The 19,535-nt window shown below is 36.4% G+C and overlaps 4 protein-coding genes and 1 long non-coding RNA gene across 6 annotated transcripts; 1 reads left to right on the plus strand and 4 right to left on the minus strand.

Moving 5' to 3' along the window:
- Positions 1-1,062: 1,062 nt before the first annotated feature.
- On the plus strand, positions 1,063-6,407 carry LOC6569791 (alkaline phosphatase 4). The gene is made up of 3 exons (XM_001996130.3): positions 1,063-1,444; positions 3,925-4,166; positions 4,921-6,407. Exons 1-3 carry the CDS (start codon positions 1,276-1,278, stop codon positions 6,289-6,291), a joined length of 1,782 nt encoding a protein of 593 aa, XP_001996166.1. The 5' UTR covers positions 1,063-1,275; the 3' UTR covers positions 6,292-6,407.
- Positions 6,408-7,342: 935 nt separating this feature from the next.
- Positions 7,343-8,556, minus strand: LOC6569790 (MICOS complex subunit MIC19). The gene is made up of 3 exons (XM_001996129.2): positions 8,507-8,556; positions 8,243-8,413; positions 7,343-8,087 (listed from the first exon to the last, which is right to left on the minus strand). The coding sequence occupies exons 2-3, from the start codon at positions 8,361-8,363 to the stop codon at positions 7,522-7,524; spliced, it is 687 nt and encodes a 228-aa protein (XP_001996165.1). The 5' UTR covers positions 8,364-8,413; positions 8,507-8,556; the 3' UTR covers positions 7,343-7,521.
- A 513-nt stretch (positions 8,557-9,069) lies between these two features.
- On the minus strand, positions 9,070-10,453 carry LOC6569789 (odorant receptor 74a). The gene is made up of 4 exons (XM_043214782.1): positions 9,578-10,453; positions 9,422-9,517; positions 9,191-9,373; positions 9,070-9,120 (listed from the first exon to the last, which is right to left on the minus strand). The coding sequence occupies exons 1-4, from the start codon at positions 10,451-10,453 to the stop codon at positions 9,070-9,072; spliced, it is 1,206 nt and encodes a 401-aa protein (XP_043070717.1).
- Positions 10,454-14,599: 4,146 nt separating this feature from the next.
- Positions 14,600-16,202, minus strand: LOC6569788 (discs overgrown protein kinase). The gene is made up of 2 exons (XM_001996127.2): positions 16,106-16,202; positions 14,600-16,033 (listed from the first exon to the last, which is right to left on the minus strand). Exon 2 carries the CDS (start codon positions 15,961-15,963, stop codon positions 14,644-14,646), a length of 1,320 nt encoding a protein of 439 aa, XP_001996163.1. The 5' UTR covers positions 15,964-16,033; positions 16,106-16,202; the 3' UTR covers positions 14,600-14,643.
- A 22-nt stretch (positions 16,203-16,224) lies between these two features.
- Positions 16,225-18,656, minus strand: LOC116805993. 2 transcript variants are annotated; one of them, XR_004365486.1, is made up of 3 exons: positions 18,584-18,656; positions 16,557-16,608; positions 16,225-16,254 (listed from the first exon to the last, which is right to left on the minus strand). It is a non-coding gene; the product is annotated as an uncharacterized LOC116805993 (long non-coding RNA). The 2 variants fall into 2 exon arrangements; XR_004365487.1 differs by having other exon boundaries at positions 16,230-16,251.
- Positions 18,657-19,535: the final 879 nt, after the last annotated feature.

A 19,535-nucleotide genomic window follows, 5' to 3' on the forward strand; every position in this document is an offset into this window, starting at 1 on the left:
CATCAAATATATAATTATTTATTCAAGTTTTGTTAGACTCGTCTGATCGTATAAAAAAATATAAATACCAATATCAATTCTTAACTCTTTAAAATATGTTAGTGAAATAATAAATGAAATTAAATATATATAAATATCAATAACAAACAAAAAATAATAATCCAAAATAGCAACGGTTATGCTTAGGATGACCATTAATCTTTTACAAACACGGAAATTAAATAGGACAGAAAGCTTAACATTTGATGTGATCAAAATATTTGTTCTAAAGCAAATAAGATAAGACTGAGGAGCAACTAAAGAACCAGCATAACAATACATAACGCTTAACTAACGTCACAACCTGACAGCTTTATGCATAATCTAAAAGAGGAATTTTTGGTGAAAGAGTTGCTTAAAGAATACACCCACAGATAATACTCGTATGATGTCACTAAGTCAACAAGCTGGCAAATTTGACAATGGATACAATTTGGCACAATGTAGTCAGTCACTGGCCATATATATATCTATATCTTATATGCACATTTTTTATTATATTGTTCGGTTTTAAGTACAGGAACTAAGTTGGAGGCTGGCGCTTATTGAGTATTTGAATGTGACATTGAGCGAGGTCTACGTGGATAATGCAAACACTACGCATACGCCAGGTACGCCAACATTTTATTATAATACACCTGCAGCACGCACGAGATACGAGATCTGTATTCTTGAATAAAGCCAACTGATAAACCAGAACACGCTTTGTATCAGTCAGTGGACTGTAGTTGATTTCAACAGATTCACGTGCCTATTTAGGCCGTAATTCGTCGCATTGGCACATCTTGTTGTCTCGTGTCTACAGCCGCTCATAAAAAGAGCAATTTCTCCAGTCGCCGGGAACAAGTTCATATTTAATGAGTTTATCTGTTTGCTACAATTCGAAATGAACCTAAGCGTTTTGTATGTAAACAAAAAAAAAAAGCAATACTCGTAATGATCGTCGTCGTGTGGCCGCTTCGTGCACAGCCGATGATCGTTGCCAATCGAGCTCGCCATATAACGGCGCTTCGGGGCACAGCGATACGCCAGTCGCCGCAAATCCGTTAATTGTGACCTATCCGCGAGCTCGTTTCTAAAAACTGCGCTCCACAAAAAAAAAAAAATCTATAAAAAAAAGTAAAGACAACTTTTTTTATTGCTTGCGCATTTTTAATGGATTATTAAACGTATTTTAAAGCACAACTGTGATATAAATAAACTAAGCTCGCGTCTGCTCAATTAAATTCTGCGAAAATGCATCCGACACTTTTGCTGATCTCGGCTCTATTTATTGGGGTCTCGTGGGCGGCCACAGTCCAGCCTCCGCCACTGATTCGAACACTGAGCCCAGCGGGCGGTGGAATTGGACCCGAGTTCCAACTGGATCCGGTGCCGACGCAGGATAAGGGCAGTGTTGTTGAAGGTTTGTTAACCATAACTATTTTTGCAAGCATTCCAATAGATAATCACAACTTGTGCTTGAGATGCACGAGAACAGCCAAACGAATGGCGCATTCAAGCGTTTTATTACTACGTGTTAGTTCGACTCGAACAGCTTCAGTTCAATTATGCAACAACAAAAAAAAATATTGCTTGCTATATATATTTAAAAAATGCATAAATAACCCTGCTATTGCGAAGCATAAAAATAAACTCGTGTCAAGTGCATGTTTGCAAATAAATACCGATTTAAAAATGAAAATATATTCAGTTATATATCAGTAATAAAAAACTGGTGTGAAGTCAAACGCACAAAAAAAACGCAACTTTTATTTTTATTTCAAACTTCAAGTGCATATCCAAAATGAAAGCAAAGTTTTCAAATGTATAATTATGCAATGGGAAAGAATGAAAATGTTACATATATGATTTATATATCAGAAGTTTGCAAGGTCAAAAAAGCCATATCAAAAATGTATTTTTAATTTCAAAATACTCTTTCATCTCGTGTCAAGTTCAGAACTCAAAATATTTTATTATCTTTCCAAACAAGATAGTTTCAAATTTAAAAATGCAAGCAATCTATTTATATATTCAACTAAACTACTACTTTTCAAAGTTAATTGTTAACCTCGTGTCAACTTCAGAACTCAAAATATTGTTTTTTTTTTATCAATATTAGTATAAATTGAGAACAAAAAAATACACCGGTTTTTTATATATATCGTACAACAGTTGAAATGTCTTCCCAAGGTCAATATTAAGTAAAATCGTTTAAAGTACATTTGTTAAAATATTTATTTAGCTATCCGAAAAACCGAAAAAGAACAATGCATTTAATGATGAGACAGCTGAAATATCTATTTATACACGTTTCAATTACGAAACAGCCAAGTAAACTTATTAATTTCAGTCCAAATGTTGCAATGTCATTTCTGAATTCCAGTTTCGCATTTGGGCACATAAATTTGAATTTTATTACGAGCTCTGGGATTAAATGATATTTATTATGGAACAAAGTATACGCTGTCATACGCTCTTCAAATATTCTCCATATATTTAATAAAAAGAAGACTGTACCATTTTTAAGCAGAAAGTTAATTAGTTTTGTTAATTTTAGCATTCGAAATTCCACACTGAAGTTGAAAGATTAGTCAATTGACTATGCCTATGTCTACAAAGTGAACAACAATTTTTAATTATGATAATAACTGCCGAATTTTGTGTTAGCCAAATGACAAACATTTGGCAAAACGACTGTACACACAGCCGTTAATTAGAACACTCACAAGTGTTAAGTTCGTGATAAAGCTACGATTCGATTCTAACATTAATGGTGCTAATTACGCCTCTAACCGTATATGGCAAAAACCTTTAATTATCCAATTCGATTTCATTGACAATTCAAATTAACAGTCTGTCAACGCAGCGTAACTGTAACGTGCGTCAGTGCCGCGGCACATAGGCGGAGAGGGCGTGGACGGGGGGTGTTGGGGGCAGAACAGGGGTTTTCGCTTGACGCCGACTGAATACTAAAGTTAAAAATGTATACTCAGCAAATATGAATACAAAATTATAGTGAGTTCGAGGAGAGTGTGAAACTAGAAAATGCCCTTTAGTCTGAAATAAAGGTGGAACTTATTAAATTTGTTATGGATAATTAAATTTATTTTTTGTTTCTTTTTAAAAAATATATACAAAAAGTTGCATGATAAAAGAAATAATAATTTGATATTAAATACAAGTAAAACTTTTTAGGAAGAAATATTTATATTTTAGGGCGACTTACTAAATTTTTGGGAATGTTTTTCTAAATGTTTTTATGCATAAAGAGCACAAGTCAAAACGGGATTTTAGTAAATATAGATTCATTTTTATACATTTTTGGAAACTAAAATAAAAACTCTAAAGTATACTTTAGTTAGTAAATAAATTTCAAATTCATTGATACTTAGTAAGCCTAGTTTTTGTTATGTCTAGATACCTGCTTAGGCGTTCTACCCAACCAATTGTATGTTTGAAGAGTATATAAAATAAAGTACATAAAATATATTTATAGACTGTCGTGCAAATGTAAATTATTTAATTTCATGCCAATCACTTGAATGCAATACTTAACGATTTAAGATATTATTTGTTGCTGCACTTAAGTGTTGCAAGTACTTAAAGTAAATCCCCCGCTAGACTAGTTCAGTCCCACACATTTTATAGATGGGGGATTTACCTGGCCTCAACCAGATAGAGTTTTACACACATTTCTAATGGGCCTTATGTGCTCAACGTGCAAAATAACTCGTCGTGGCAAAATCTAAGTAAATAGTCGTAGCTGTTGTTAGTAGAACCCGCGACTGCCTAGTACGCTCACCAGAATTAATTACAAAGCGACAGCGACATGACATAAATAAATAGATAACGTTCAATTTCTGCACGTGACTTACTCGATTCCAATTTCAATTCCGTCAGATGCACAATTCTGGCGACGAGTCGGCCTCAACCAGCTGGAGAAGATCATCAAGCAAGCGAAGCGGGCCAAGGAGACCTCATATCAGCACAAGGCCAAGAACATTATCATCTTCATAGGCGATGGAATGGGTATGTCCACAATTTCAGCTGGACGCATCTACAAGGGACAGTATCTAAAGCATGGGCATGGCGAGGAGGAGATGCTATCCTTTGATGAGTTTCCCTATACGGGCTTAGCCAAGGTATGTTTTATTTTAAAACACTTATCTTTTTATGCAACAATTCTCCTATAACATGTCTCAAAAATCCTTTAAAAAAATCTTTCTTACTATGATTATTTTTGGTACAAAATAATACATAGAAAATTCCAAATAAATATATATTTTTTTGCTTTAATCCCTGAAGATGAGATCCGACGGTACTTGAAATACATATATATTGATATGGGAAAAAATATACAACTAGATAAAGTTATTAATATTAATATTAAAAATGTACATATTAATATAACAAAAAAATATACTTCTTTGCGAATATTAAAAAAAAGTATATATAAACTGACTAACAGAATGATTGGAAAATTCAAACCTCAAGTGGGTAATAAAGAGGAAAACTGACACATGCTTTTAAAATAGAACTTCTATTCAAAAAATGAATGTCACAAATATGTTAAAATTAAATTGAGTTTCATAGTTGAAAAAAATACTATTGAGGAAAAGTGAGCTCGAGCGGAAAATAATGTAAAATAATTGGCTCAAAAATATATGGTAGGGGAAAGTCCAAATTTTCCACTGCCATACATTTTTCAAACTATTTATTCGCATGACATAATTTATTGTGGTCATTTACGGTGAAAATATAAATCAAAACTGAAGCAATTTTTAAAAGAAAATTCGTCTAAGAAATTGAATTTATTTACGGTAATCAAATGTTTGCTGTGAATGCATATAAAATAAATATTAAAAATACTGCAACCATTTCAACAAATTCTTACAGACCTACAATGTGGACAAACAGGTGCCGGATTCGGCGGGCACGGCGACAGCGATATTTACGGGCGTTAAGACAAATTATAAAGTGATTGGCATGGATACCACACGATCGATGACGAATGCGACACAGGGTCGCCTCGACTCCATCATGGACTGGGCACAGCGGGTGGGCAAACGGACGGGCGTGGTGACAAACACAAGGATTACGCATGCCACACCGGCATCTAGCTATGCCAATATCTATAATCGTGACTGGGAATGCGATACGGAGGTGCCGGCGGAATCCAAAGGCATTTATGCTGACATTGCCAGGCAGCTGGTGGAGACGGCGCCGGGCAACAAACTGAATGTGGTGCTCGGTGGTGGCCTCAAGCCAATGGGCTCCTTCAATGCGAGCGAGGTGCAAACGGTTAAATTTGAGGGTTCCACTGAGACGGTCTGCAATCGTGGGGATGCCAGGAACTTGACCCGCGAGTGGCTGCAGCACCATGCAAATGATAGCAGCGATGCCAAGCTGGTGCACACGCGTCAGGCTCTGCTCGAGGTTGATGTAAAGAAAGTGGATCATCTGATGGGTCTGTTTCGCAACAATCACATCACATACTCGATTGCCCGCCAGCAGGGTGAACCATCGCTGCAGGATATGACCAAAGCGGCCATTGGGGTGTTGGAACGTGGCAAAGATTCGGCTGGATATGTGCTCCTCGTCGAGGGTGGACGCATCGATATGGCACATCATCAGAACTATGCGCGGGCGGCACTCCATGAAGTCTACGAATTGGATCTCGCTGTGCAGGCGGCGCTTAACATGACCGACTCGGAGGAAACGCTGATTCTGGTCACAGCGGATCATTCGCATTCCGTTACCTTTAATGGATATCCTCAGCGTGGCAATGATATTTTGGGCGCTGCCAATCTGCACGAGCCCAAGGATCCCATGGTTTATGAGACGATCACTTATGCGAATGGACCCGGTTACTTTGACCATCTCGCCAATGACTCGAAGCCAGTAAATAGCTCCAATTTTTGGATGCCCCTCCAGCGATATAGCAAAGAGCAACTGGATTCGCCCACCTATCGCCACATGGCCAGCGTTGCCCTCAGTGATGAGACACATGGCGGCGAGGATGTGGTTGTCTTCGCCAGCGGACCAGGTGCCAGTTTGGTGCGAGGCGTCTTCGAGCAGAACTATTTGGCCTATGTGATGAGCTATGCTGGCTGCATGGGTCCAGCCAAGAATTTTGATGATACCTGCCAGCGCTACCTGGCGCCAGGAGGCAGCGACAACAAGGCAGCGAGCAGTGCAACTGCATACAGACTTGGTCTGGTTCCGCTGCTCGCCTTTTGGCTGCTGGCTCTTTATGCAGTTCTTTAAACCTCCATACGTATGGATGTGTGTGTATTGTGTATCTATTTGTATATTTTACGGTCTTGTAGTTAACGTGATTAACATTTTAGCACAAGCCAATAAAGTTAATTAGTTAAATAAAACACCTAACACTTTATATTCAATTAGAGAACAGTTGGGGAGTAAAATAAATCTAATCGACGGACAAACAACCTCTATAAATGGTAGAGTAACAGTTATCTAAATATATATATATATATATATACAGATATATACATATCGTTCTTCTTAATTGCCAGAGTTTGTAGGTTGTATTTCTTGCAGAAGTTTTCTTTTTAACATTATACTCCAGACGGAATTTCAAAAAATTATAGCCATTTCGGAGAAAAATTAATCGAAGGCGACTTCCAACTTGCTTTTACAATACAAAATATGAGCAGACACATTTTGATCAATCAATATACATATATATAAAATAGAGTTCTCCAATAGAGTCGGAAGAATTTGGAAGTATAATTTAAAAAAAAACTCGTTTTTTTTCTTAAGGTTTGATTCATAGCCGAATTTCAAAAAAAATCCTACTATTCACTATAAGCAAAAAGTGGCTTTAAACTTACCTTGTACGAGATAAAAAATCATTTACATCTGGGATAAATATTAACAGTCGAATTGTGAGTTAATTGCTGATCAATCAAGTATATAAATACATAAGATTATGCATAATTCTCCGCAATCGCAAGTTTATCGAAGTAGTTCTTTACAGTGGAAAAGGTTAAAAATAAATTCAAATTGACATTCAACTTTCTTCAAAGTTTTAACTATATAAAAAAAACTAATTTAAATCTAAGCCACTTTTTTTATAGTGGCTACATTCTGAAAATTGGAAGAATGCTAAGAAATTGACTAAGACAAAGTCTGCTTGTGGAGCTACTCTAAAAGAAGTGCTGATCAAGAAGGCAAAGTTACTGTATATATATATATATATATATAGGCACATCATCAAGTAAGTTAAAGCCTTTAGTACATTGTAATAGGAGCTTTGATGTACTAATTAAAATGAACACATAAACACAAAATGTAAGCAATAGAGAAACGCACCTTCGTTATATATTAATAATTAATTTACTATGGTTTACAATGACACTCGCATTTGACAGCGTGCTCCCTGGTTTATACAGATCTCTGAGGGCTAATAGGCGCAGGAGCAACCAAAACAAACAGGAAAACAACTCAAAAAAAGGCAACACGTCTTTTTTTCTAGCCCGCTTTGGCAACCGGCACGGCTGCCTTGCTGCTGCTGGCCGCTGGTGCTTTGGTTGCTTCCGCTTCGCTGTCCAGCTTCTTGATGCGATGCACATCGACGCACTGCTTGAACTGGGTCACCTCCTGGATGCACTGCAGCGTCTCGCCGGGATGGGCACGATAGCAGGCGAGCAGCTGTGACTTGAGATCACCACATGGCGGGGTCTTGTGCGCCGCAGCGGTGCTCACGAAACGCTTGTGAACGCCTTCGACGGCTTTCGCATATTCCGACTCCATGATGGTGTTTGTCTTCTTGAGGTTCTCCTCCAGCTGCGTCTGACGCTGTCGCCATATCTCATCGTTCTTCTGCAGCTCCTGGTTCATCTGGCGCTGCACATCAGCGGCGCTGATCGTATGTCCGCCACCCTGCACATAGATGGGCGTCGCTGCCTGGTAGACAACTGTTGGGTGTGCGGGACTGCTCTCTTTGACAGGCGCCTTCTTGGTCGGCTGTGGCTGCGACTGGGGCTGGGGCTTGGGTGCCGGTTTGGCTGCCTCCGCAACAGCGGCATTTTCACGAGCTGCAAGCGTGAAAAATGCCTTTAGTTTTGCATATACGAAATATAAATAAATTGATCATTTGACAAATTTGGTTGCATAACACTTGGCCAAGACAATTTTTGAGGGATATTTTCTTTGGCATCGCAACTGCAAATTGTATATGTCACTACTTTACCCTGCTGTGAGATACCCTGCTTGAGGCGCTTCACCACATCGTCGGATATGTCGAGGACGCCAGCAGGAGTCGGATTCTCCATCGAAACGGAACGTGGCTCACGCGACTGCTTTGCGCCCATCTTTTCGTTGCTCTTCTGTTTCCTGTTGTTGTGTTGCTGTCGCCCTTTCGCTGAGTTGAAGAATGTTTAAGTGAATGACTCTTCTTCACATATATTTATTACTAATTAGCACTGCCTGTGGAGCAGATATTATAAAATAATACCTTTTCGTTCGGCAAGTTGTGTTGGGTTGCTAGCGATGGGCGATAGTTGATAACTGAGGTGAGCGATATGCGTAAATTGTGCTCCTCTAGTGATGGGCGATATTTAAACATGTGTTTCATTTGTGAGAAATATCGGCAGTCAAATAAATAATATATAATCTTGAAAGCTTAGTATATAAAACTACAAGTTTGATTCTGAAAATAATTTATATTTTATTTTAATCGAAAATAATTTCGTTTTGATTTTATACATTTTGATGCAAGTTTCATGCAGTCACGAACACGGCAACTCCTCAAAATATCGCACGTTCGTGAGCACAATTCAGTGTGACCAAATCCACCGAGTATTTAATACAAAATGGTGCCAAAAGCCATTTGTAATTTAGACTCTGCCGTGAATCAAACGAAAATTTAAAGAACTTTTGGTTTCACAAATGCATAAATTTGTTACATACAAGCCACATTTTACAAATATCCAAAATCAAATTAGATAAACAATGAATTAATTTTCTAATTTAAAGTGATTTTACAATTTATATTCTCCTGTTTATTTCAATACGAACTTAATCAAACGAAGTAAGGAACGTAAAGTACGAGAAGGCACCCTGTAATATCTTTAACGAATAAAAATAGAGATATATTAAACATCAAAAGATTGCTAAAATCCACACAAAAATGTCTTACTTTAATGACAGCAACTAGGGTGACTCGAAAATAATTGAGACCTGTGAGAGCAAAAGGTTTCGAATTCAACTCAATGGATAGTATTACGAGCTTCATTAGCTGGACATTCTCATAGGTATTATGCGAGTGATAGACGACTTGCTCCCAGTCGCAGCAATAGTACATGACATCCAATTTGTCCGTCTGAGAAGTAATAGGTTTTTTAAAATACAATAATTAAATAACACTCACCGTTTCATAGAGAATTGAGCCGAGATAACCAAATACCAGAAGCTCCATAAATTTGGCTGTAAACCAAATAATATACACAATGCTATTTACCGGATTCTGTCAAGAGGTGGATCATAAATACATATATATTATACAATTTATATATAAATAACCCACCTTATAGCATAGATAGGCCAAGACACACAAGAGTGTTGCACTAAAGCTAAAGGTGATAAATATGCGAAATGTGAATTGATTCTCGACTTCTTTGGCAAAATAATTGAGGGCAGCATTACGACGAAGTACTTTGACAAGTTCTTGATGAAAGTCTGTAGCAATATTTGTAGTATCCTCTGATTGAATTAATCGCCTGGCGGACACTTTTAAATCCTTATCCATTTGCAGATAACGGGCATTTAGATGCATCATAAACTCACCCAACATGTTGAGGTCACCAATGATAACAGTGGTGCATAAGACACCCACCCAAATATTCGAGCAAATTAGTGGTATATAAAAGGGCAGCTTTGTATTATCGAAAATGTATTCCTGCTTGTAGAGCATCTCGCGGCGACCTTGAAAAATATTCCTGATAGGTTCCATGCAGAATGCAATCACCGTCATCATATAGAAAGATGTTATAAATCGTGTTCCCAACAATTGTCTTTTTATTATTCGAAAAGTATCCGGATCCGAATCCTCTGAAATGTAATTCTCGGCATAAAATCGCTGAAGCAGCTGCCTCAATCGATTCTTGTAGATGGCAATGTGAAGGAGACGTATATTTATTTCCACCAGGATAAGGAAAGTCGGTATGCCTTCGAAAAGTTTGTTGAGATCATCCAGATTGACAACAAAATAATGTATATCCACTTCATTATGCATTATCATCACCACCAATGCAGCCATAAATAAAAATCGCTCAATAAGGATAGCCTTTTTACTTGGACTATCGTCCAAAGGCCAGGCAATAGGATTTAGACGTCGGAGTAAGGCCAAAGGCCAACTCATTTTCACCAGTTCTCCGTTTCTTAAACGAGGCTGATACCACATTGCTCGGACTCTATTGAAATACTTTAGCCCTGCTCTGCGAATCCTTCCTTATATGCGCTGGCAAAGTCAGTCATACCTAGTACATGTGTCTATTATTTATTGTTAGTTAATTAGCTTCCAACTTTTGTTTATTGCGAAAAAGAAAATCTATCTTTATTATTTATAGCATTTTAATTAATCTAAAACATTTTGTCGCGGGTTATATGGGTCCACAAATCAAACAAAGCAATTACTTCTGAAACTTTTCATTTATACTTTTTGCAAGTCAATTTACAAATATAAAATGCACTTTGTAAGCAAAAAAGTTCCTCAATTAAAATGAGTGTCCCAAAGATATAGACAAATATTTTGCTTTGAAATGTTCCTCACAATAATTCGTCTGTCAAGTTAACTGAGAAAAATAATATAGACTTTGTAGGCACAAAAGTTTGTTAATTCGAAAAAGTCCTTCGGAAGAGCCTGGTTTGTCTTTAATGCTGCCAGCGCAATAAAGGGAAAAATAATAATTATGCTGCATTCATATAATCTTACGTAATTATAATAAATTAGAACAATTTATATAAAGCAAAGGGGTATTTTAATATATTTTGACTTAAAGTTCAGTTCCGTTAGTATCTTTTGCAAATAAAACAACGTTTGAATTTATTTTCAAAATCATAGATTTTATTCATTTTAGCGTTTTTCTTATGTGTTTTCTTTTTTGATTTTTTTTTTTGTTGCTTTTGTTGTTTTTTTTTTTTTTGTCGACAAATAATTACATTTAATTACGAGTACTTGACATTTGCTCTTTAGTTTTGTATCTAATATTTGTTGCAATTTGTTAATTTTCGGATTACTTATGATTTATTTACTCTTCTTTATTTACCCTTCTTTTCGCTTCTAGTATGACTTTCACATTAATTTCGCAATTTATTTTTATTAATATTATTATTATTATTATTATTAGTGTTGTTAATCTTGATGAGTTCTTTGTTCAAATGTGTTAAAATTCTATTGAACATTTGTTTGTTTGTTTCGTGTTTGTTCGCTAATAATATACTAGATATTCGTACATCTATATCCGATTTCATTTGATATACATACATATACATATATATATATATAAATATACATATACATATATATATGCACCTAATTGGATTAGCTTATTAGCTGGTTTTATTTAAAATTTGCAGCGGGAAATCCTAGTTTTTTTTGTTTTGTTTTTACTCTTTTTCAGTATGATCATCATAATAATAATATCAATATACATTTATATAATAATTATGGAAATTTGTTTGGTGTTTTGTTTAGTTTGTATCCTATAATCGTTATTGTTCTTATTTTGTGTGATTTGCGCGTGCTTTTTACGATTTATCTTTATCATTTTATGTTTATTTTAATGAACTTTGTCTTGGTTATTTTGTATCTCATATCACTGTTGGTGGTTTGTTAATGTTATATATATATTTATATATATATATAGTACATACATACTCGATTTTAGTGTAGTTATTAATTAGATCAAAAATTTCTATACTCACATTTACAATTAATTTTACAAAATTTTCAAAAATTTCCTTTACCATTTTCGTTAGAATTTGTTACGTGTTCTATTTGTTTTTTTTTTTTTTTTTTTATTATTTATTTTTCTTTCATCTTTTCATTTTTTACTTATGGCGTATGGACTTGTCATACATTAATTGTTAATTTAATATGTAGTTTGTTCTGCATTTAATGATTTCTTTTATGTCATATTAGTTAGTGTTTTGTTTGTCATTAAATCGCTAGTAAGAAGGAAAATCACACAAGGTTTTTTTTTGTTTTTTGTTTTTGAATAATTTTTTTATGTACACTCAGTTGATGATTTTAGTTTTGAGTTTTTAGCATTTGCGAACTATTTTAACGGCACTGTGTTGCGACTCTATCTAGGGGACTGTTCCGTTCCTTAATTGTGGTGTTGTTTTTGTTGTTGTTGCTGTTATTAAAAGTATTTCGTTATTTGGTCAAGTTTACAAGGCATGCGCTTCTCATTTCAAACACCTAAAAGCCGTAATCGCACTCGGAAGTCTCGAGTTTATCCCCATCTAATGCACAAAGAAAAGCAAATCATTGAAATTAAATTGGAAATGAAACAGAAAAACAAATGAAACAATTTGTAAGAAATATCACGTAATGCATTTTTTATTTAAGTTTTTCGAATTTTTACTTGATGTAATTTTGCTTGCCTGCGTTAAATATTATTCATTTTACGATTGGTTTCTTTACTGCTATACATACACATATATATATTTATATATATATATATATATATTAACGGCATATCGGCGCGTTGTTTAGTTTTACATATGATTTTGTTGTTTTTCTTTTTACGTGTTTGCAGCATTTGCGTTTCATAAGATAAACATTTGTTTGTTTGTATTTGTTGCACGTTCTCATTTCTTGTTTCTATATATATATATAATTATATTCATAATCCATAATCTTGACTTGCGCAATTCGAATTACAAATTGATTTTTGTTTTGTGTTGCTTCTTTTTTTTTATATAGCATTTTGTTTTTTAATGGTTTGGTATTACTTATAAACAAATTTCATATTATAGCTACAATTTATTAGCTAGCGTTATAATTTTAATGCGCGCTCGCAGCTCACGCCCCTTAACGACTTTACAAACTAATTGAAAATATATAATAATAATAATAATAATAATAATAATATAATATAATATAATATAATGCAAAGTACATTTTTCGTTATGTAGGTTGTGTGTGTGTTTGTTTGTTGTGTATACATATTATGCACTTAGTTATTAGTTACACGATTTTTGCTTTTATTCTATTATTAATCAGAGAAATATATACGCAGAAACAGAGCTTGGCAAATAATATTTTGAACACATACATTTGTATCGAACGCGAGAAATTAAGTGAGAATTTGAAGCGAGAAATCAAGTATAGATTATAAGTTTATTATTTACCTTTGTTAAACATCGAGGCATTACAAATTAGAGCGATGCTTAAAGCTAGATTCTTATGTGGGGTGTTGGTTGCCTGTTGCACAAAACGCAATGTCTGTTTTAATTGTATTATTATTATTATTATTATTTTTGTATATATATATATTATTTGTTATATGCATTTGTATTTTGTACTTAATACTAAGTTCCTATACTAAAAGTTAGGGACACTGGCGCATAATGTGTCCTTTGTTTGTTGGTTGGTTTGTTTTGTTTTTGTTTTCTTTTCTTTTCCTTTACACTCGAAGCTTACAACTTATATTCAAAATATACGATTTAATACATTTAAATATTAATTTTATATATTTGCCATTTTCATTTAATATAAATTTGCCATTTTGTTCAATTGAGTGTCGATTCATAAGTTGTTCTCATTTTTTTCTAATCTTTTTTTTAATTTTATTTATTAATTTTTTTATTTCTTTCGTGGTGCTGAAACAAAATGCATTTAACGAAACAATTAATGTGTATTCTGTTCTGGTTGATGTTGTTCAGCAAAAGTAAATGCAAAACACACAGAAGGAGCTGTCGATTGAGAGTTTTTCTTGAATGTATATTTAATTTTGAATTTGTTTCACTGCCTCAGCTCTCTTTCTCACTGATCTTCTCTTTCAAGTGTCGTCTAGTAAAGTTTTCGATTACGAATCTTCATCAAGGGTTTTGCGGAAGAGGCTTGAACTGTGGCCTGCTCCAAGTGTTGTGCATAATTTCGCTTTCTTGCCACCGACTTGCAATCATTTATCAACTAAAATTATAAGTTAAACTTAGCATATGTTAATCGGTAAACCTTGCCACACTCATTTCTCACAAAGCAGGCAGAAAGCGCAGCGCAAAGAACATAAACGAACAAAAAAAACACAAAAATATACAATACAAATACAAATAAAGAGGAAAGCGTAGCTGGTTGTCAATCAGAGTGTGTGTGTAGGTGTGGGTGTGCTGATGTGTGTTCTTGCAACATGTTGCCAGAGACCAGGTCGCTGACTGAACTATACATAAGACGTGTTATGTATTATATATATATGCAGGTCGCTGACTGAACTATACATAAGACATGTTATGTATTATATATATATATATATATATATATATATGCAGATATATATATACTTTTATATATTGAGTAGAGTAGGGCTGCTGCTGCGTGTGTGTGTGTGTTGTTGTGTGTTTGTGTGGCATCTAAACAATAAAATATTATTTAGCATTTCGTACATCACCGACAACACCGCCGCCGCCGCCCCCCGCCTGCAGACCGCCGCCCTGACGCATCCGTATCGAGGGGCGCCTCTCTGGCGTATCGTAGGGCTGTCTTGATGAATTCGTCGCTGCCATCGAATCGTCCATGTTGAGGCCACCGTTGCCAATGGCCATCGCCAACGTTTGGCCAGCCGCCGAGCTGCTGCCGAGCATTTGTTGTGCACTGCTGCCACCGCCTCCAGCTGTGCCGCCTCCCATTGTTGTGTTGATCTTGTGCTGTTGTTGCTGCTGCTGCTGCTGTTGCTGCTGTTGATGGGATGCTGCTGCGGCTGCAACGGCAGCGGCTGTGGCAACTGCATCCTGATTCTGACCGGGACCCGCATCGGTGCCATCCTGTGCCTGCTGTATGGCCTGGGGATTACGCGGGCCGCCAAACTTGAGCAAATTCCAGTCGAAGACATAGTCATAGGTGAAGCCCAAACGATGGAACAGATTTCGAAACAGTTTACGCAAATGGCAGTAATCGGGACGCTGATCGAAATGCATCTGCCGGCAAAAGTTGAGATAATTGACAAACTCGCTGGGGAAGCCCTTGCACAGCACCACAATTGATGTGGACAACTTCTTCTCCGATATGCGTTCATATTTCTGTCGCTTATTCGCTGCCTTTAAGCCCTGCCAGGGCAAGGCGCCCAAATTGAAGTACATGAGGACATAGCCAAGGGATTCGAGATCGTCGCGTCGCGACTGCTCGATGCCCAGATGGGTGTTGATCGAGGCGTAGCGTGCGGTGCCCGTCAGATTCTTGTTTTCCCGATACGGTATGTGCTTGAGGGAGCGGGCATCGCGAAATTTCTTCGCCAGCCCAAAGTCAATTATGTACACGAGATTGCCCTTCTTGCCCAGTCCCATCAGAAAGTTATCCGGCTTGATGTCGCGATGGATGAAGTCACGCGAATGTATATAGTCGATGCGCGATATCATCTGATCCGCCAGGAGCAGCACCGTCTTCAGCGAGAAGCGGCGTGAACAAAAATTAAATAGATCCTCCAGCGATGGCCCCAATAGCTCCATAACCATCACATTGTAGTCACCCTCGCTGCCACACCAAATGATCCTCGGTATTCCAATGCCGCCCTGCATTGTCTTGTAGAACTTGGATTCGATGTGCAGCTGTGGATGTTTGGTGCGTATGCATTCCAATTTGATGGCAACCTCCTCGCCGGTGTTGATCGTTGTGCCCAAATAGATGTCGCCAAAGGAGCCCGAGCCTATTTTGCGGCCCAATCGATATTTATTCCCAACGCGCAGCTCCATTTTTGTCTGTTTTATGTTTGTCTGTGTTGTTTTTGTCTCTTTAAATATTTGTGGCGACCAACAACGTTGCCTGCGTGTGAAAAAGAAGATTAACTTTAATTTTCAATTCAAAAAGTGATTTATTTGAATAATGTATAAAAACCTTGCGCACTCCTTTCGTCTGTTTTCTTTTTGTAAGAAAAACTATTCTTGCTGCTGTTTTTTCCTCTCTTATCTCTATTATTGTATTTTATATTTGTTGTTGTTCCTGTTGTTGTTGGCGTTTCGTGCCAGTCGCTGGAGCTGCGGCTGCTGCAATAGAAAAACAATAGAAAAGTTCTTATTAGTAAATGCTGTTGAAAGTGTTGCACGACACGTTAATTGATATTTTTGCAACTAGGAACTTTATTTTAAAAATTGCCAAAAGTTGTCCTTGTCCAAATTGTGCATAATGATAATTTTTAATATTTTGATATGTTAACGATTATTACAATTTGTTCCTACTCAACCATATTTAAATATAATATGATAATAAATAAGTTTTTAATTGTGACTAGCTCAAAAAGAATATTAAAAATAAAATAATCAGTTGTTTTTAGTTGTTTTTTTCTTACTTTTTTAGTATTTTCAATTGTTCATCATCAGTTCATATTCTCTACAAATTGGCTGTTTTCCGCAGTAAAAGATTGTAAATAAAACATGAAAATAAAAAAATAAATACAAATAAAGTTAAAAAATTAAACAAAACACAAAAATCATATATTTTCCTATTTTAAAGACAGCTTTTAAATAGCCAAAATGTCAGCATTGCAGTCTGTCATTTGCCATCGCAGTTATTTCTATTCTAATCTAGCGGAACATGCAAGTGACTCACACCGACACAAAATTAGTAACTGTGTTTTCGTATTCCGATAAATATGTCTGGCAGTTATCGATTAAGCTGCAGCTGTAAATCAACAACAAAAACAAATCGAAAGAGCTGATTGTGGGCGATGGGGGTGAAGTAGGAGGGGGAGGGGACAACGTGCGATGTGTCAATTAGATAAGAACGCAAAAGCGAAACTATTTTTAACAACAAAAGCAGCGAGTAAAAGACAATTTGTTGCCGTTTTTAGTAGAAAGAAACCAAAAAGTCTGTTATCGGTATCGTTAAGGTTTTTTCTGCATAAAAAATAGCAAAAAGTAGAAGAGAAACAAAAACAGCTCATCGAAATGACGACAACATTTGCATTAAATTAAGCATTAAGCGATGAATCAGCGCAAAACACAATAAACAACGAAAAAAACCCTTTATAAAGATATTCATATGCTTTGCCTGTATGTGTGTGACTGTATGTGTGTGTGTGCGTGTGGGTAAACAATTACAGATTATCAGTTGGAAGAAAAAGCAACAAACAAAAAAATAAAAAAAAAAACCATTTAAATGACACTTTCTGTGGTGAAAAGCACAACACACATACACACACACATATATACATATTTATACACACACACACAAAATGGAGTCGAGCATAGCAAACAGAAAGATCTGAAATCTCAAAAAATTGTTGGGCAAAAAACGCATTTTCTCTCCCCAAATAAATGACAAAATTATGCTTTGTTGTTTTTTTGTTGTTGTTAGTTTTGCTTTCTTCAAATAGAAGACAATTATTATTATTATTGTAGTTATTATTTGCAGTTTTTGCCTGATTCTCCACTTGTCTTTTGCTGCGCTTTCCTTTTGATCGGTGCCCAACAACAACAATATGCGTGTTTATGTGTGTCTATGCTGTGTGTTTTTGACCTGTGAAGCTGGGCCAATTCTAACCTCAAAAGTGGTCACAGAGTTGCTTCCAGTTGTTTGCTTTCTTTGCTTTTGCCTCTGTCTACTTTGATTTATGCATTAACACTCAGCTCATGACTGTCATTTACCCAAAAAAAGTAGCGTTTACCGTTCGTTTTTGTTGTTGGCTTTAATGCACGTTCTAGTTCTGTTGTGCAGGTGCGCAAGTGAGACAGACTCCCACTCGCTCTCTCTTAAGTGCTGCGTGTGTGTGTGTGTATGTGTGGGTGCTGTATGAGAGTAAGCAACAGCTGATCGTGGTGGGAGTGAGTGCATTTTGACAGTTTCTTATTGTTCTTGTTCTCTTGCTCCTTGTGCCGCCAGAGGCAGACATATGACGTATGTCCGTCATGTGCACGTATGTATGTATATGTGTGTGTATGTATACATGTATGTGCGTATGTGTCTATTTTTGTTACGACGTCGCATATGGAAATTTGCGTAGTCTTTTTACAATTGCAAAAAAAAAGCGGCACGTTGCGTTGGCGGACGTCAAAAAGACAATGTAATGGCAAAAAATAATTTAAAAAAAAAAACAGTTGTGCAAACAGACAACTGTAAAAAGCGACGAAAAATGCTAATAAAAAGAATCTATGCAATTAATTTTGAACGTCGACTGCGACTGCGACGCCAGCGTCAACGTCGCTGCCGCAGTCAATGGCCTCCCTGCTGTCGAGGACGAGGCAAACTAACTGTAAAACTGCATTCGTTTTGTTTTTGTTTTTTTCTCTTATAACGGATAACTGTCTGGCTGCAGTCTGAGTGCTGGAGGGAGGGAGAGGGAGATAGAAAAGGAAGAGAGAGGGGGCTTTGTCCTACCTTGGCGGGTTTTGGGAGTCGCTGCGCCGCTGCTGCTGCTGGCGTCGCTGCTAACGTCGCTGCTGCTGCTTGCACTTGACTATTTTTTTTTGCTTGATTTTGCAGCTGAAACATATATATATATATATATTTATTTTTTACTATTGCACAGCTTTTAATTGGATTTCAATTTCACAACAAAAACAACAACGATAAGAAAAAGTAGCAAAGAAGGAAACAAAATCATTTCAACTTTCTTTGTTTTGTTTTTTCTTATTTTCCAGAGCGAGCGAGAGAGAAACACACACACATATATACACATTCAGTCAAATATACAATCAGTAATAATTCGTATTCATTTTAAGCATTTCTTAATATTTTAAGCCATTGGTCAACAATTTTTTTTAACAACTTTTTTTTTATATTTATCTATTATGATTTTTCTTAGCGTTTGCTTTTCTCGCGTTTTCGAGCCGCGCTTTAATGCGTGTATTTACAGTAATGAGAAGCGCCAAAATAATGCACAAATATTTTTTACATTTTGTTAAGATTTCGATTGAGGCAAAAACTACAAAGCGGAGACGACGAAAAAAAAATACAAGCGAGTCGTTTGCCCTGACACACACATACACAAGCGCATGAAGATTGCGCCAATATGGTTGTCCCGCTTTCACGTCTATTGCTTTTATTGCGAGCACGTTGCTAGCCAGCTCGCTTCAGCCCGTTTTCACACCAACACCAGCGCAGAGCAGGCGAGTCAATACGCATACAACGACAGCGACGACGACGACGACGACGAAGCACACATAAAGCGAGACGAAAAAAGACGTAGCCAGCAGCACTGCTGGCAGTGGCCAAAGTAGTCTCTCGTTTTGCTGTTTTACTTGACGCACAATTTGCACAATTTGTGTGCAGAGAGCACATCGGCAACTTACTTTTTGCGCTTCTATTTTCTTGTATTATTTTGCAATTT

The sequence above is a fragment of the Drosophila grimshawi genome, unplaced genomic scaffold (assembly GCF_018153295.1).
Source record: "Drosophila grimshawi isolate 15287-2541.00 unplaced genomic scaffold, ASM1815329v1 contig_311, whole genome shotgun sequence".
Lineage (NCBI taxonomy): Eukaryota > Metazoa > Arthropoda > Insecta > Diptera > Drosophilidae > Drosophila > Drosophila grimshawi.

Excerpts from the sequence above, each read along its gene's own strand:
- LOC6569791 (XM_001996130.3), top strand. The coding sequence starts at position 1,276 with ATGCATCCGACACTTTTGCTGATCTCGGCTCTATTTATTGGGGTCTCG. Across the intron at positions 1,445-3,924 it reads TAAGGGCAGTGTTGTTGAAG|ATGCACAATTCTGGCGACGA; the intron begins GTTTGTTAACCA and ends CAATTCCGTCAG. Across the intron at positions 4,167-4,920 it reads CCTATACGGGCTTAGCCAAG|ACCTACAATGTGGACAAACA; the intron begins GTATGTTTTATT and ends AAATTCTTACAG.
- LOC6569790 (XM_001996129.2), bottom strand. The coding sequence starts at position 8,363 with ATGGGCGCAAAGCAGTCGCGTGAGCCACGTTCCGTTTCGATGGAGAAT. Across the intron at positions 8,088-8,242 it reads GCAGGGTATCTCACAGCAGG|CTCGTGAAAATGCCGCTGTT; the intron begins GTAAAGTAGTGA and ends TCACGCTTGCAG.
- LOC6569789 (XM_043214782.1), bottom strand. The coding sequence starts at position 10,453 with ATGTGGTATCAGCCTCGTTTAAGAAACGGAGAACTGGTGAAAATGAGT. Across the intron at positions 9,518-9,577 it reads TGGCCTATCTATGCTATAAG|AATCCGGTAAATAGCATTGT; the intron begins GTGGGTTATTTA and ends ACCTCTTGACAG. Across the intron at positions 9,121-9,190 it reads CCCTAGTTGCTGTCATTAAA|ATATTACAGGGTGCCTTCTC; the intron begins GTAAGACATTTT and ends TATTCGTTAAAG.
- LOC6569788 (XM_001996127.2), bottom strand. The coding sequence starts at position 15,963 with ATGGAGCTGCGCGTTGGGAATAAATATCGATTGGGCCGCAAAATAGGC.